The 15,677-nt window shown below is 55.0% G+C and overlaps 1 protein-coding gene and 1 non-coding gene across 2 annotated transcripts; both read left to right on the top strand.

Annotated features, from left to right (window-relative positions):
- Nucleotides 1–5,559: 5,559 nt before the first annotated feature.
- On the top strand, nucleotides 5,560–7,391 carry J4E90_011051 (uncharacterized protein; the record flags this gene model as incomplete). The annotated part of the gene is made up of 3 exons (XM_051440562.1): nucleotides 5,560–5,659; nucleotides 5,745–7,062; nucleotides 7,118–7,391. The coding sequence occupies 3 exons, from the start codon at nucleotides 5,560–5,562 to the stop codon at nucleotides 7,389–7,391; spliced, it is 1,692 nt and encodes a 563-aa protein (XP_051285580.1).
- A 7,747-nt stretch (nucleotides 7,392–15,138) lies between these two features.
- Nucleotides 15,139–15,243, top strand: J4E90_011050. Its single transcript has one exon. It is a non-coding gene; the product is annotated as a tRNA-Lys (tRNA).
- Nucleotides 15,244–15,677: the final 434 nt, after the last annotated feature.

Here is a 15,677-nt window from a genome sequence, read left to right as displayed (position 1 = left end):
TGGGGTAATTGCGCCAGGCATGCGGACGCGGAGGCTACGGAACAGAACCGAAACGGAAGGTATCGACCGACTAGGTGTTCGCTGATGCCGAGAGTCCTGTATAACTACGCCTCGGCTGTCTGTCAGTGGAGGAGAGGTTCTGCCTATTCTTCCAGAATGTGGAATTAGACGTTGCGTTTGATTAAGGTTGGTGTGCTACAGCAGGTAGACTGCGTGATCGAAATCGCGCTTTTGGTGCGACATCCTGCCGGCCACGTATGGGGCTATGGAGGAACCTGCAAAAGATGGGAGCCGAATTTCTCGCTTGCGTCTATTACCGACTTTGGGAGTGAGTGGTGGTGGCTGGAAATGACATAGGATGCTGGGGGCTTGATAGGCTGGATATATGTGCTTTATCCATGAACCATGCGAACCGCAACCACGGGATGAAGAGCCATGTCGCTCGGGCCGTGGTAAACCATGAAGGTGTAAGGCTGCCGAAAGTCTTGGTAAGACTCGGGCCGTGTGATAAAGTACCTTGGTATACATGTGGTTGTGTGATGAGTTGTCGGGCGTAACGCGTGGGGTCTGCTGAGATGATACGGCAGTTGTGTTATTAGTCTTGAGCTCGTTAGTGATATCCTTGGGTGTTGCACAATCATAGTCTTGTGCGGACTGGCATTGCGATCTTCGTAAGCTATGCGCGGCACTTGAATAACAGAGTCCAAATCCAGCTCCATATTCTGGCGGTGAAGGGGTATACGAGCATCCTGCCACAGCATTACAGCACCCCTAGGTAGACTTGTACGACCGTAGAGTGAGACCTTGGAATCAGGGTTGGTATCTGGGGTCAGCGCCTCGGTCCCGACAGCACGGTAATACGCTCTCGCTGGCTGAGTGTAATGAATTCAATATGGGAGCGGGTACATCAGCGCAGGCTGACCACCACTCGAGTTGACACCGTAAGCGCGTTCGGGTAGGACGAGATAGATGAAGACGCGCAGATGACAGTCAGCACGCAGTGTTACCGAACCAGACTTGGAACTGGGAACCATAAGCCCGGGACGGGTGAAAGAGCCTCGCCAACCGCCTCTTTCTGCAACAGCCTGTAACTACCATGTTCGAGGCGTTATATTGGAAACTTTCAAGACGTTTTGTAAGCCGCTTTCAAAGAGAAGACCAGTCATACAGGCGTCTGGAAGGGTTGCCAGAGATGGCAAGGTGCCGAGTAATGGAACTGTAACCCGTCTTCAGTCCCACGAGGTCTCCAGACTTTGCTCACGGCTCGACCGATAAGCTAACCAAGGTAGGTGCCGGAAAGAGGGCCCATGCAAGGCGCAGCCTGAATGCAGAAGGTGGAACAAGATGGCCGTTAGCGAAGGAATCTGCCACAATCCTACGGGAAAACATCATCAAATCCACCCCTCTCCATTCGCCCGTTACAAAAGACATTGCTAAGATATCAGACGTGCAGTTGCTTTTGCAAACTTTTACCCCCATCTTTGGGTTTCAGGTACGGTCTCATGAGCAATGAGCCGGCCCGTTTGTCGCTGCAGAATCCTGCGGGAGTAGGGCGTTCTACTCGGATAAGCCATGATAAGCTGCACACGTGGGAGCAGTATACACCACACGGCGTTCGCCAAGCAGGGGGCGTGTCCATGTGAACTCGATGCCGGCTGGGGTAATGAGCCTGGAAGACTGTAGTTGGCCTCTTGGGACCTTTGCTCCGAAGTGCGGGATACTAGGTCGACATTGCACCGAAGGCCAACAGATGAATGACTTTGCTTGTGACATTCGGCGGAAAGACCGGCGCCTTGATCCGCTTGATGTCGCGTTGCCATCGGTGACCGGCGAGACGTCCGGATGTCATTTGGTTGGTTATCAGTGCGGAGGTGGACGATGCGACAAGCTCGTGCGTGCACGCGTGGGATGCCTGCGCGTCGGGCCCCACCGCCAGGCACTGGGGAACGTGTCGCTGCTTTGGGCAGCCACAGCACCTCGTTCAGGCAATCGACGATACTGAATGCGCGCCAGAATGGAGACCCGACTCACTGGAAATGAAGAGTAATTTCTCCCTTGCTATTTGTTGGGCGCAACGTCCGCTTCCGGGGAACGCACAGGACTACTGCGATTCGTGCAAAATCCCTCATGTCGATTCGTGCCAGACGGCGGAGACCAGCATCAAGTTCCCCCCGTACGCTAGAGATGTGATAGAAGCGCTGTAGCGACAGGAAAGGCAAATCTTCCTATTCTCTGCGATGGTGATGTTTCAGTGGCATTGCGCGGCATTGCACTGACCATCAAAGCCTCGGTTAACTATCGCGACGAGCAGCACATGTGAGGGTGAGCACGTTGTTGCGGATGATTGGACAGTGAGCACTGAGAACGGCCGGCGCCGCCACATAAAGGGATTCTGCGATGCGCGAGCCGGGAAAGCACCAAGAAGGAGAAGGAGCTGCGCGACCCATAGCATGATCACAACGTGACACGGAAAGGTGAGTGTAATGCTATCGCGACCAACCGATGTAACAGCCGGTGGTTGCAAGCCAGGCAATTGGTGCACCTTGGTAGCAGCCACGCGACGCCCGCGGGGAGCGGCTGGACGCCCCGGATCCGATACGGTTAGCTCGAACATGGTTTCCAGGCTGTCGGGCTCTTTGCATTCTCCGGTGTCCGGTAGAGTGGCACTGTCAAGCCGCCATCGTGGGTGCAGTATGTATTATCCTGTAGTTAGTGTGGGTTGTATGCGAGATCGATGTGTGCGGCTTGATAGCGCAGCTCATATTCGCAGTGCAGAAGAGTCGTTCGTAAAAGGAAAACACAAAATGTACCGAGATCGTTTGCCGTCGAGCATGTGACGAGTAATCATACAGCGATCGACTCCCCGGCACTTGTCATAACCACGGATGACAGGCTGATGGCTACTCCCGACGCAGATACGAGCTCTCATCTCAGCTGGACGCTGACGAACTCGATCGCTTCGATTTTGTCCCGAAGAGAGAGCGACGGCAGTGAGTGAGTAGAGTCGTCGGAGTTGGGCAGTGCGCAGCCTCGACAGAATGTCGTTTGTGTTGCGACATGTGCGCATACCGATCACGTAGGTGCCACCGTCGCCATATGGACGTGCATGCTCGTTGTAGAGCGAAAAGCAACGGCAGCCCCGATACCACAATCGCTTGGCAAGCGTCACAGCTTGCTATGTCGTGATCTGGGGTACAGTCATCGTCCTGCTGATGATCAAAGCAACCCGATTTAGGTCATGATACAACATATACGCAGTCTCGGAACGATGAAAGGTGGTTACGACTAATGCGAACATGAAATACACCTTTGGCGTATCATGCAGTCGTACCAGGTTTGATGGCGGTTCATTCCGTCGCGATAAGCCGATAGAGGTGGAGAGCTTGTGGAAGTTGACGGTTGTATGATGATCGTGAGAAAAAGCATACGACAACCACGACGGGGCCACGGTCCGGGGAACTAAAGTTCAGCTCCATGTCATGTCACGAGCGAACGACAGACTTTGGGGTGAACATGGCCCCGTCTTTCCCCACGCTGACGTTTGTTCTTTGTACCAAAGAAATCGCTGTGCATGATGTGCGATCGATTGCATCGTGAGCCGGGTGGCTTTCAGGAGCGACGACCGGTTGGATAAGCAGAGCGACAGGCACTCGACAGTCTAGTGCCACGTAGAGGTAGCTGCCGGTGTACAACTCATGAAACAAGCATCACGCCGCATTCAGCGATAATGTGCGGTCGCACCTGATGCTTTTGCAGCTTTGTGATTCGACAGGCGCCCCAGATGACCTCGAGAAATTGCCGTGTACTGGACTGACGTAGCATAACAGCCAAGTTGGAAGTTACTGGAGGACGAGTGGGCGCACAGTGCACCATGGCAGGGTACCTGTCGCTACCCCAAAGTCTGGAGCGGAATATCTGGGGTAGCTGGCATGTCTCAGAGGCGTCGAGGACAGCACTTTAACCAGGTGGCCACCGGGCTTGTACCTCGTGGCCTGGCACCCTTGCGAATAACCAACGCATCTAGGAACCTAGCGAACAATGGCTTGCCGATTCACAGTGGCAGGTCAGCGTTGGTGGTAGGCGGTAAAATTCGCAATCGCAGAGACAAAGGCGGAGTTGACCACACCGAAAGCAGCCCTGTCACCAGAGCGTGCGAAGGCTGCTCTTGACCGCCACGGAAGAATTGAGGATCCCGTGTTGCCGACCCCAGTGCGGGGGATTTGCGCAGACGGTGCAGACGGTGCAAACGGTGCAAACGACAGTGTGTCGGATGCGGACCTGAAAACAGGGCTGTCACGACGTTCAAGAGTACCTGTCTCGTCGAGGGTGCCAAGTTGCCTGTGAGGCTGTCTAGTTGGTGTGGATGGGCATGAGGATTGACTCAGGGTCCAAGAGGCACAGCCAAGGGCGCAGCCATTTGGGCAAGGGAAGCACATGGGCTTCAAAGGCTAGACTCGTGCAGGGGGGAATGTCGGAAGAGGCGAGTTAGGGAAAAGAAGCGCCGCGCGGAAGTTTTCAGCTGCTTCCGCGAGCGCTAACGGGATGCGACAAGCAGCATCACATGGCGTGCATAGGTTTTCGAAACCGCTGAGTTAGCGGTATTGTATTACGGCGGCGTAACTTTCTCCCAAGGTTCGCCGGGCAGGTGACTTGTGGTGCAACGGGTCCGCCAGCGACACCAGACAGTGCTACCAGTCAGCCAGGCAAGCCGACCATGGGCGCCGTAGGAGCAGAGGGTGCCGTGGTCAGCATGGCCCCGATGGGCTCGACGCAGCAGCGCGAGGGATGGGCATGAGTCTTGAGGGAGGCGGTAGAGACAGCGAGTCAGGCAGTGTTCTGGAAGTACCAGCGTGCACGGCCTGTGTTGTTCAGATCATGTGCCTCCCCACGCCCAGGCCGTCACCACGCGGGCGACGACGCAGAGGTGGCATTCGCTGGCGCAGGTGGCGGCGGCCCTGGATGCGTTGTTTTGGAAGAGTAAATGCGGCCATGTCTCTGGGGGGGATGACGATGGGGACGAGGGCCACGAGCGTCGCAGAAACTGACTGAGAGGATCCATGGTAGACTCTGGACTCCGGGCAAAAGAGCGGTAGCCCGAGAAAGGCCGCAAGGGCATGGATCAAGGCTCTGATGGCAATCTGCCGGGGGAAGGAGCGCGTTGCAGGGGTCTCCTGTTAGTGTGGGTGCCCATCGCGCCTTCCATGTCGGCCCAGGTCGTAGGTCGTCGCTGCCCCCCTGCACCTTCTTAGTGGACCTTGCACGCACACCAGTACTTGGGCTTATACATACAAGATCCACTCCCACTTGCATGCCCTCTCTACATACCTCGCCCATAGCATTACACGCCTGCTCCCATTCACCCACTACGCTCTCTTGGACCTCCCCACATATACACCCATTCACTCACCACCGTCTATCCATGTATCTGTCAGCGCTGTAGCATCGCCGGCAACTCCCTCTGCTCGGCAACTCCATTGACGCACCCGGAACCTCATCGTCACTGACGCAAGCGGAACCACCGTTAACGATCTCCCCCTCCACCCCAACACAACGCCTACGATGCCTCTCCGCGCCGAACGGCCCATAGTGCGTGTCGAGCACAGCTCCATGCGCACCATCGAAACCCGCAGCACCGAGAACCTGTTCGGCCTCTGGTCTGGTGAGTGACATGCATGCCGATAGACACATGATACATCGCCATGATAGCATGTGAAGCGCACAACAGCGACTAACCCACGTTCCAGTATTTGCACGATGCTCGCCTGCCATGGAAGACGGCAAACGCTACGAGAACATGGCCTGGCGGTTGTGGTCCCGCGAGACCTTCTGCTGCCAGCCAGACCCCGTGGCTGCTCCCCAGTGGACCTTCCAGCGCCAGTTGTCGGCTAGCGCAGCGGACATGCCCGCGCTGTCTACCAGCGTCGCCTCCGACGACTCCAATGTGGAAAGCGCCATCATCACCACTTCCCGCTCTGATCTCTCGGCCGACCGCCCCGACCTGCGCCGCCACGACTCTGCCACCAGCCAGGCCCGCGGCAAGCACATGACGCCCATCGGTCTCGAGAAGGTCGTCAACTCGATCCAAGAGAAGAAGTTCATTGAGCCGCTCTCACCTCTGCCCGCACAGCTTGCCCCGCCTGTACCCGAGCAGAAGCCCGCCCAACACAACACCTCGCCCCCCACCACCGCCCGCCCCATCCCCGAAGCCTCCACCTCTACTGTAGCCACCACGGTGAACAGCGACATCATGAGCCCCGCCGTCAGCTCCGAAGCGAGCACCTCCACCGACGTGAGCGAGCACAGCGTCGTTCGCGGCTTCGAGCCTGGCCACATCTCCACCTCGGTACGGTCAACCACCAACCTGAACCCCACCCCCATCCTCAAGAAGACCTCCAGCTTTGTCACCAAGCCGCTGCCTGCCAAGGCCGACTTGAGCAAGAAGAAGCAGCCTATGTTCACTCTCGGTGGCTCTTCGGAAGAGGAGAACGGCAGCTCCTTCGAGGCCTACTCTCTCCAGCGCAGCTCCCTCTCACAGCAGCTGCGCAACGCCGCTCCCATGCGCAAGACGACCTCTTTCAAGAACGAGGTCAGCACCCGCACCTTCCACGACGTCTCCGAGAGCAGCGAGGCGGCCATTGAGACCGACAGCGAGGACGACGTCGACGAGAGCGCCATCGAGGACGAGGACTCCGACGAAGATGAGTGGGAAGACGACGACAACGAGGAGAGCGGTCCCCCCAGCGTTGCCGAGCACCGTCCCCTGTTCTCGCGCGTCGACTCAAAGCCCAACCTCACCTCCCGCCGTTCCCTACTCACCACCGCGCTTCACCAGGGTGACCGCGCATCAGCACTACAGAACGAAGCATCGCGATCATCGCCTGCGATCCGACGCTCCCGCACCAACGCACCCAACGGTCCATCGACCGGCAACTCTCCCCACGAGGACAAGGGTCTGATGATGCGCGAGCCGGCTTCCCGCCCTAAGCCCATCATCATGACCACCTCCAACGTTCACCCACCCGCCATGTCCCCAAAGACGTGCAGACGCAATATGCTTACCTCGTATGCTTAATTACTTATCCAATTACACCTGCAACATATACTAACTTCTCTGTAGTGAACTCACTGGATCGCTCCGTCAGAACCTGCTGTGGGAGAGGCAGCAAAAGAACGCTACAACCAACGCTGTAGCAAAGCGCGCTCAGAGCGCAGTCAACCTACCAGCCCTCCGCCGGGCCATGACCACCGGGGACGTAAAAGGCCTCAACACCAACGAGCAACAAGCTCAAATTAGATCCACCACCTTCCGGGACGACAACAAGCCCGACAGCTCATACAACCAATTCTTCGACGGCGGCGACGCCCAGGAGTACCACCGCTCCGGATGGTAGCACTTCATCATCATTTCTTCACATTTGCACTTCTAGCGGCATCTATGGTTTGGCATTGAACCACGGCGTTTTGTTTTCCACACTTTAGCGGCCACCATTTTCCAGAGCACTGGTCAGGCGATAATGGGTTATGATCCTCCCAAAATCTTCTGATACCCCCAGGGCATCGGTTATGCCCAATGAGGCTACGAATTTCTTTCATGCAGTTATCGGACAATGGGTGCTTCTTGGTCTGAAGACGGGTTACGGCTCACGCCTATTTGGTCTGTACTATCACCTGCACTGTACTTCTATCGGACTCTTTGCCCGACCCATTATACCCCGGCATGGGACGGCTCCACGGAGCTGTTGAACCACAGCAACACCTAGCTTGGAAATAGCAGGTGTTTGCCTAGATACCTAATGATAAAAAGCGGATTCTTCACTATCTCACACTCCTACATGATGCCTACAGTGACTGTGGCGGCAAGGCCATGCACTAGGCCGATGTACCTCGAAGCCTCATTGACTCTTTAGCTGTCACCTGTTCCGGGGTTCGAGGTCCCAACAAGACGCATGTTCGATTGTAAAGAGCCACTTGTTTGGCAGGTTCCTTTACCGCTCTTCTGAACCACTCCAAGCTAGCTGCCTAAGAAGCGCTTATGCACGCTTTGCTGTAGGCTTCATGCAGTGCCGGATCGCACCACCACCACACTGATTCCCCCCGTTACATCTGCCGCGCCTAGAGGGCACGCTGTCTGTGTCACGATGGCGATCAGCCTGGTCATTGTTTATTGATGATATGGCGAAACTTGGATCTGCAATAGCCGCGACATTGCTCGTCGCTCGTCACAGCCCAAAGTCAAATTGGACTGAGCCGCGCCGCCCTTGCTTCGGCCCGGCTTCCTGTTCACCGTCACGAACTCTGTGTGCCTGACATGTTGCTGCGCCGCTGCTCATCACAGGAGATCACCAAGGGCATGCGGTACTCGAGGGCGCTGCCCCGTGAGGGCCTACCCTTGCGCCATATAGGCCAGGGCGCAGGCAACGTGCATCGTGCGTGCATCGTGGCGAGCACACCCACCCTCCGTCGTGCGTCGTGGGATCGCGGGCGAGACTCGACGGCTGCAGACGCCGCTCAGCCTTATGACTCGAGCTGCGAACTCAACACCAACAGCTGCCCCCGCGCAACGCAATCTCGACGCTCGCGGTTTCAGCAGGCCAGAGCACGAGTCGGGCGGCGAGGCTTTTCGCAGACACTGACACTGACAATAGTGAGCGACGCCACTACGTCATGCTAGCTGAAAGTTACCGCACTTCCCCGCGCGCCGTTTTGCTCCTGCTCCAGGCGTCGTCGCCCTCGCCCCTCGCTGCTCAATATGCGTTGCATCAGCATCACTCAACCACCATGCAAGCCTTGCCAGATGACTCCGGGAAGCGGCCTCGCTAATCGTCCCTCGGTCGTCGCTCAGCAATCATCACCACCGGACTGCGCGGGCTCAATCAGCGCAGCGCAACGCGGCCCCGGTCGCTCCAGCAGCTTGCATTGTTGACGCTCACTGTTACCACTGATTTCAAAGTCCTCTGATCATCCGGATGCTAAAAACAACATTCATCCCTGAAAACGGCGGAAGGCGACGCTCTATCAGGCACCCGCAGCGCTACCCCGCGACCAAGTCGGTCTGGAGGTCGATGCGTTGGCATGTTAGCGCCTGCGAGTGGTCATCTGAAGCCAGCCTTGACGAGTCAACTTGGAGATGCTTCAGCCTCATGTACGAGGAACTCCGCCACGCCAAAGGGCTCCCTGGCAATATCTGGCTCAACCGCTAACATCCCTCGTCCTGTGACTGTGATTATCGCTTCCGTTGGCGGCTTCGGTTCAGTATCACTCCAGGCCTCCTGTCTCCGCAGTCTCATTTGCTGCCCCCGTGGGGGTCCCGTCACATGAACACCTATCGTCACACTTTGGTGACGTCCCTTCTCGCCAATGCCGCTGCGTGCAGATCTGATGTCTGCGTCTGCCTACGCGTCGAACGGATCTCGGGATGCTGGTGTCGCTGAGGCGAGGCAGAGACAATCAATTGCCGCTGTGCAGGACGCCATTCTCCGCTGATCAGGTCGGCGAGAGCGCCGTCAAAATGTCGTGCTTGAGGTCGTGGCCGCGGAAGTCTTTCCCATTGCCTGGATGTAGAGTCCCACACGCAGCGCCATCGTTCCGTCAATACTTCCCGCATTACACATACTTTAATCACAATACTCGGCTTGCGCACCTAATGTACGAGAGGATTCGGTCATACCAATGGCTTATTGGCCTTGAATGCAGCCATTGGCACTGCCCATAGTCCAGCAGGGCACATGGGAGTAGCAACACCAGAACCAAGGCACTACGACTTCTCTGTCATTGTAGTGACATTCTCTTTGCTTCCTGTCGATTCTCGTCCCTAGTCTTCAGCCGTACCCCGACCCTCTGCCTACACATCAGCCTAGCGGTCCACCATCATGCTTCATCCGGTGGTATTCTTTACATCAGGCACGCGGTGCAAACGGCACCCCACAATCTACTTTTTATCAGTTCAACCGTCACATCACTAACTCGAAATAGTAGGAGCACCTCATACAAGAAAAAAGCTGAACAGGTCTGCAGGCTACATTAAGCTAAAACCTTGCAAAGTAGGTGACCCAACGTTAACGTAGGCTTCAGGCTGTTTAGTTTTTTCCTAGGTCGGCGTGGGAGCAGAGACAGGAACACTTGCGCTTTGACTGTTTACAGGTGCATCACCTGTCTCCAACACGTTTGAACGCCAGCCATCCCCGCTCAAACCTCAAGTCTTGCCAGCGCATCGCCCAAGCGCGCTCATACCGTCTGTTGACCTTCACGATAGTTGGCTCTTAGTCGGTAAGATCTTCGGCAGTGGCTCTGACTCCGGGACATTGCCCTAGCCTAGCGTCAATTACCCCAGGCTTCGCTGGCATGTTTCAGTCAACACCATCGCGATATGAAAGGGCCGTTTGACGACAATCAGGATCTTTACATTCCCGAATGATCGCGATCTCTCGATCGTGTCTGCGATTAACGGGCGCATCAGGTTGATCACGATCAGTCTCATGATGCCAGGGCAGACCTGCAAAGATCGAGATCAGGCATGCACCATCTTTTTTCCGAAGTCTCGGTAGATGGACACCTGCTCCACTCCATAGAGGCGCCACGGTAGTATGCAGCCCTAAATCACCCACATGTCCATCGCATTCACAGATGTACGTCATTGCTCACCAGCCTCTTTTCTCGCCCTGCTATCTCCAACGTTATGAATGGGAACGACAACAGCGATCTTACGGTTTTCGCCGTGCTGATGCATGCTCTAGCCTCCAGCTATTGACACAGCAAGCCGAGGCATTTGCATGACTGCGCTATCGAAGCTCAACCAACTTGGGGTCTAAGAGGCGGGGGAGACATTACGCTGGACAAGCGGAACAACCCCGGCCACTCTTCGACAACACCGAGGCTTCTGAAGATACGAGCACATGGACACCGTGCTGCTCCTAGCACTGCCCGTGAAGATGGACGATCCTCATGCCGCGCAGAGACCTGTTGCGACAAGCTTCGATGCACGCAGCGATGACGACATCGAGAGCACCCCGGACATTTGCTAAAGAAGGTAAGTCGCGATGGCCAACCACCACGAAAAGCAAGATGATCATACGCAACGGTTATCACGAACCAAACAATAACACGGCGATCTTGAGACCTGAGGCAAGCATGATGCAAACCGTTTCTCAGGAACGGCACCCATTGAACCGGTGCTGTGCGTTAAATCTACGATTCGATCGAGCGGCGAGTGAAGACCATGGTACGCTACCGGTAGAACCAAACCTTGGAGACCATCCCCAGACCCCAGATTTACGTAGTATCGGATGGCGCTCCCGGAAACAGCATAACGCTGCCCAGTATTTGTTACATCTCGTTTCTTTTGTCTGCTGTTTCATTACACGTCCCTGCAGGGCTCAAGTCTGCCAGAAGGTTCGGGAGTTCGTCGTGGTCAGCTGTCTCCTGATCTTGCAGCGGGCACGTCTTCCCCGCCGTCGTCGCAGGCATGCGCGTGCTGCTTGAGCTCTTCCCACGCGACGCATCCTTGCATAGCGTGCGCCTCAGCAATAAGCTGCGTGCGGCACCGCTTTGCTCACCCATCAGCTTACAGACATTATCAAGAATCTGGTGACTCACTGTGCTGCGGAGCAAGGACGAGCTTACTACCAGAAGTCAGCACACTATCGACAGAGGCCGTCTCGGGTATCTTCGGATACTCAGACGTTCGGCGCAATACAGCTCGGATGAAGCACTTTCCAGAACTCATTTTGCGCATCATGCCTTACTGCCTTACCTCATGATCTCCCTGGTCTGCAGACCCGGCCCAGCACGTGTCAAAACAACGAAGATGGACCGAAGTACCCTGAAAATCAGACAGTAATAGTCGGCGAGAACACCGCTCCATGGCGCGATTGTCCACCAATCCGCATTCTTGCTATCTCGTGCCGATTATATCGCGGAACGTTGCTTAGCTTCCCCACGAACGCCGCTTACCCCGCAAGGACTCAAGTCGAGCGGTTAGCTAAACAGAACAGGCAATTCCCGCCCAAGCACTGATTCACGACTGACAAACAGAGTTTGGAGCGAAGGTTTTGAGATGTCAGGTGTGCTGTTGAAACTGTGGAACCGGTGGTTACACTTCCCCAGACTGGCAACCCCAGACGTCGCAGGTTGCTCAAATCCATACGTGTCAAGGGTACCACTCCACACGCCCCGTAACTTCGACCCTCGACGCGAAGACCCTTTTCGCATCAGTTGCTTCCATGGTTGTTCGCTGCATCAAAGATGCTGTCATCAATGCGCCTCACTTGCCAGAAGCCACGAGATCCTGGTTACGAACCTGTTACAATCTGGAGACAATGGGTCGCAACGCACCATGGGGTAGAAAGCATATCCCTTTTCTGGGGTGGACCTGCTCGAGCTTCGTCATGGAGTCTGGGATCTATGACGTACACACCGGATCCAATGCAGGTACCAAGGCCCAAGACGTCGATCATGAAGTTACTGGATTGGGTAAACCGGGTCAAACCACTCCCCAGGCAGGCTAAATGCAGAACACTGGTAAATTACAACGCGAAAGATATGTCTTTGTCAGCCTCAGGGTTGTTCAGCTCCCCAACACAAGACATGTTGCGGCAGGATTGTTGGCTTGCTTCAACAGAGCTGCTCATACGTCACACAAGAAATCCAACAAGATCGCGCTGACGAAATAGCGATGGTAGTTTGCTGATTGGCATGGCTAGGCCTCACCACCAATATCGATGTTTCTCTCAACAAGACCTCTGGTGCCCGCAAGTGGTGTGGAGTCGTTATCGCCAGCGCCAACAGCCCCTCCGCTCCACCGGATCGATTGGCTATGAGCGGATCTCAGCCCTTTTCGCCTTTTGCCATCGTCACACACAAGCGAAGATTTTCTAGAAGCCCCAGAGAATATTACATCGTTTACGCCTAGAGCTATTTGGCATCGCCGCGCAACAAGCTTTTTTATCCTTCCGGTGGCCATTAGAGACGAGTCTTCCGTATTCGGCACTCGCGAGGCTGGCGACGCGTTGACGCGCATGCGTGCAGGGTGTTGAATGTATCGATTGAGCAGATTCATGCGTCATTGTGTTCGCATTGGGCATGCAGTATGCACAAATCACACAATCGTATCCATTTCCTCATGAACAGCGTCACTCATGCGCAGCTGTCGACGCTGCAGCACATTCATGTCGGTAAATCCGACGGACGCTGACTTGCGAACGCATGCATGCATGAACCGAGTTTCACGTGCCAAACCTGCGCGGGCGCGCATGTGTGCGTGCTTGCCGAGCTCCACCGACACGCAAGCAACGCAAGTTCACGAGCGCAGCCAGGGTTATTGTTTCAACGGAATCAAAATGGCAGGTACGTACCTGCATTGCTACCCAAAGCACTGTTACATCGGACGTGATATCTGCACGAGTCTGAATGAAGAGGAGTTTTTTCTTTTCTTTAGTTGGTTTTGCAAGTCACATTGTCATGATCCTTCCCCATCAAAGTAAAGCTCGCATGCAAAATCTCGGTTTCTACTCGCTCTACAAGGATCAATATCTCCACCTGGGGGGCGTAAATCCTCGCATAGTTCCCGTTGTCTTTTGCTGTCACATGTCTGGCTGTACTCCGCAATTAAGGGTTGCAGATGCGCGGACGAGAACAATTCTCAATCTCACCCGTACATTTCCGACAAAAAGGTCCACTGTAAAGCGCACAACGAGTAGTTCCCGCGAGTCCAGAACTTCTCGGTTATTTCTGTACATGTGGATATGGCATGGAGTTGAAATGCCATGTTCCATGTCCGCAGCTGACAGCGTCTGCGACCCACAACGGTGAATGCTCGGCTCGAGCCTCTCGAGTATCTGAGCCACAGCCATTTTTCACCGCCACGCAAGCGGTGGTTTGAGGGGCAACGTTACACCGGTATCAACTTACTCGCAACGAGTCTAGTATTCTTTCGTTCGTTTAGACTGCGATGGATGCTAGTGGGCTACTCCTTCCGGCATGGTAAGACACGATAGTCTATCCTCGGAGGCTCGGCATCGGTTTCTCAGGTCCCAAGCGAGTAAACCCAGAGCCCTACAAACCACCGATGCCAGCTAACCTCCGATGCTCTGCCTCCGTCTTACGCCTGCTCTACGCTTAGACAACGTGTTCGGCGTATCGAAAAACAACGGCAACTACGCAAGTTCACAGCCTATCCCAATCCTCCCGAGAATAATCGCGCGAGGAATCGCATGTGGCATGTACTCTCACGCCCTTCTAGACTCTGCATTAGCGCCGCTTCGAGAAGAAGCATCACCCTTCAACCACCACCAACACGACCTCCGCGCCGCTAGTTCACCGGCCGGGAATATCGAAGCTTGTAACCTAAGCCTCATCGCGAACCACCGTTGCCATCGCTGTCTCACGTCGACTCCGAGGTGGCTGGACTGTGGATACAGCAAAGTCTTTGCTTCGGAGTCTTGCGACAGACTATCGAACGATAGCTGGTGTAAGAACTCTGCCCGTGCCGACTCCGAACGAATGATAGGTGAGACGATGGGAATTGGCACTACTGGTCATTGGATATGGAGGCGGCTGGTATCGGGGGTCGGAGGAAGGTGTTGAGGCTCTGCGGGTACGTGCATGACCGCCGATGTGGGTCCTGTCGGTGTCGAGGATTGAGCATTCAAGTGTGTTCGCTTGGGTGGTGTGTAGGGTTTTGGGTGTAGTGCTGACCTGCTGTGAACTGTTGAGGTATTGTATTTTTTGACAGTGAACATGTGGCTCTTTTGTTACACGCAGGGATAAGACAGCGATAGCGAAGGTGGCATGTGTTGTGATGGATTGTGTATCTGTGCCTGAGGCTAGGTGTGGAAGGTGTGTAAGTGGGGTGTAGGTATTACTACCTCTGCTTTCTGTCCGCGCGTAGTAGTCATTCGTAGCATTGCCATGTGTACATGCCATGCGCTCGCATATCAACATGATGTTCGCTCCATGTTGGAATACCTTCCTCAAGTGTAGCCGTATATCGGCCGAAAGAGAAAAAACTTCAACCTACCTTTACCACGCCCAACTTGAACACCTCACACCAGATGCTACAAGCCTCCTGCGCCCGTACTGCTTCAATTCAGCCTTCACAACAGTCAATCAGTACACGTTAATTTTCCCGAAGCCAATATATCAGCCCGGCTAGCTCAATCGGTAGAGCGTGAGACTCTTATCTTTCACGTCCTAACTAGACTCGATTGGTTCATCTCAAGGTTGTGGGTTCGACCCCCACGTCGGGCTTAGAGTTCTCGGTACATTGCATTTGGATGTGTGAAGAACTTTTTTTTGGCGGTTAAGGATGATGGTGTTGCGGTTCTCATGTTTTTTTTTTTGGGTTTGGGTGGATGCCAAGAACGCGAAGCGAGAGGAAGATGTTGAGAAGCAGCGGGGAAATGATGGAACACTAGAGCATGTATGACTGCTGTGTGGAAGGAGTCGGAGATGGAAGCGGATAGATGTGCTGGGTCTGGTGCGTAATGTGGTATGCACGGTACTGTCTACTTCGTGCGCCGACTACGAGCACTAACAAGTCTAGAAAGACCGCCTAATACTACACGCTTTCATGACTTTGCTTCTACAGTGTGGTATTTGGAGAGTATCAAGAGAACTAATCTCGCGTTACTAGATCAGGCGTTAGAGTGGTGATGCTGGCTAGAATCGACAGCATCTACAAG

The sequence above is a fragment of the Alternaria incomplexa genome (assembly GCF_024043165.1).
Source record: "Alternaria incomplexa strain BMP 0042 chromosome Unknown scaffold_36, whole genome shotgun sequence".
NCBI lineage: Eukaryota > Fungi > Ascomycota > Dothideomycetes > Pleosporales > Pleosporaceae > Alternaria > Alternaria incomplexa.
Note: the sequence above shows the minus strand (reverse complement) of the source record. Positions and strands in the feature narration are given on the sequence as shown.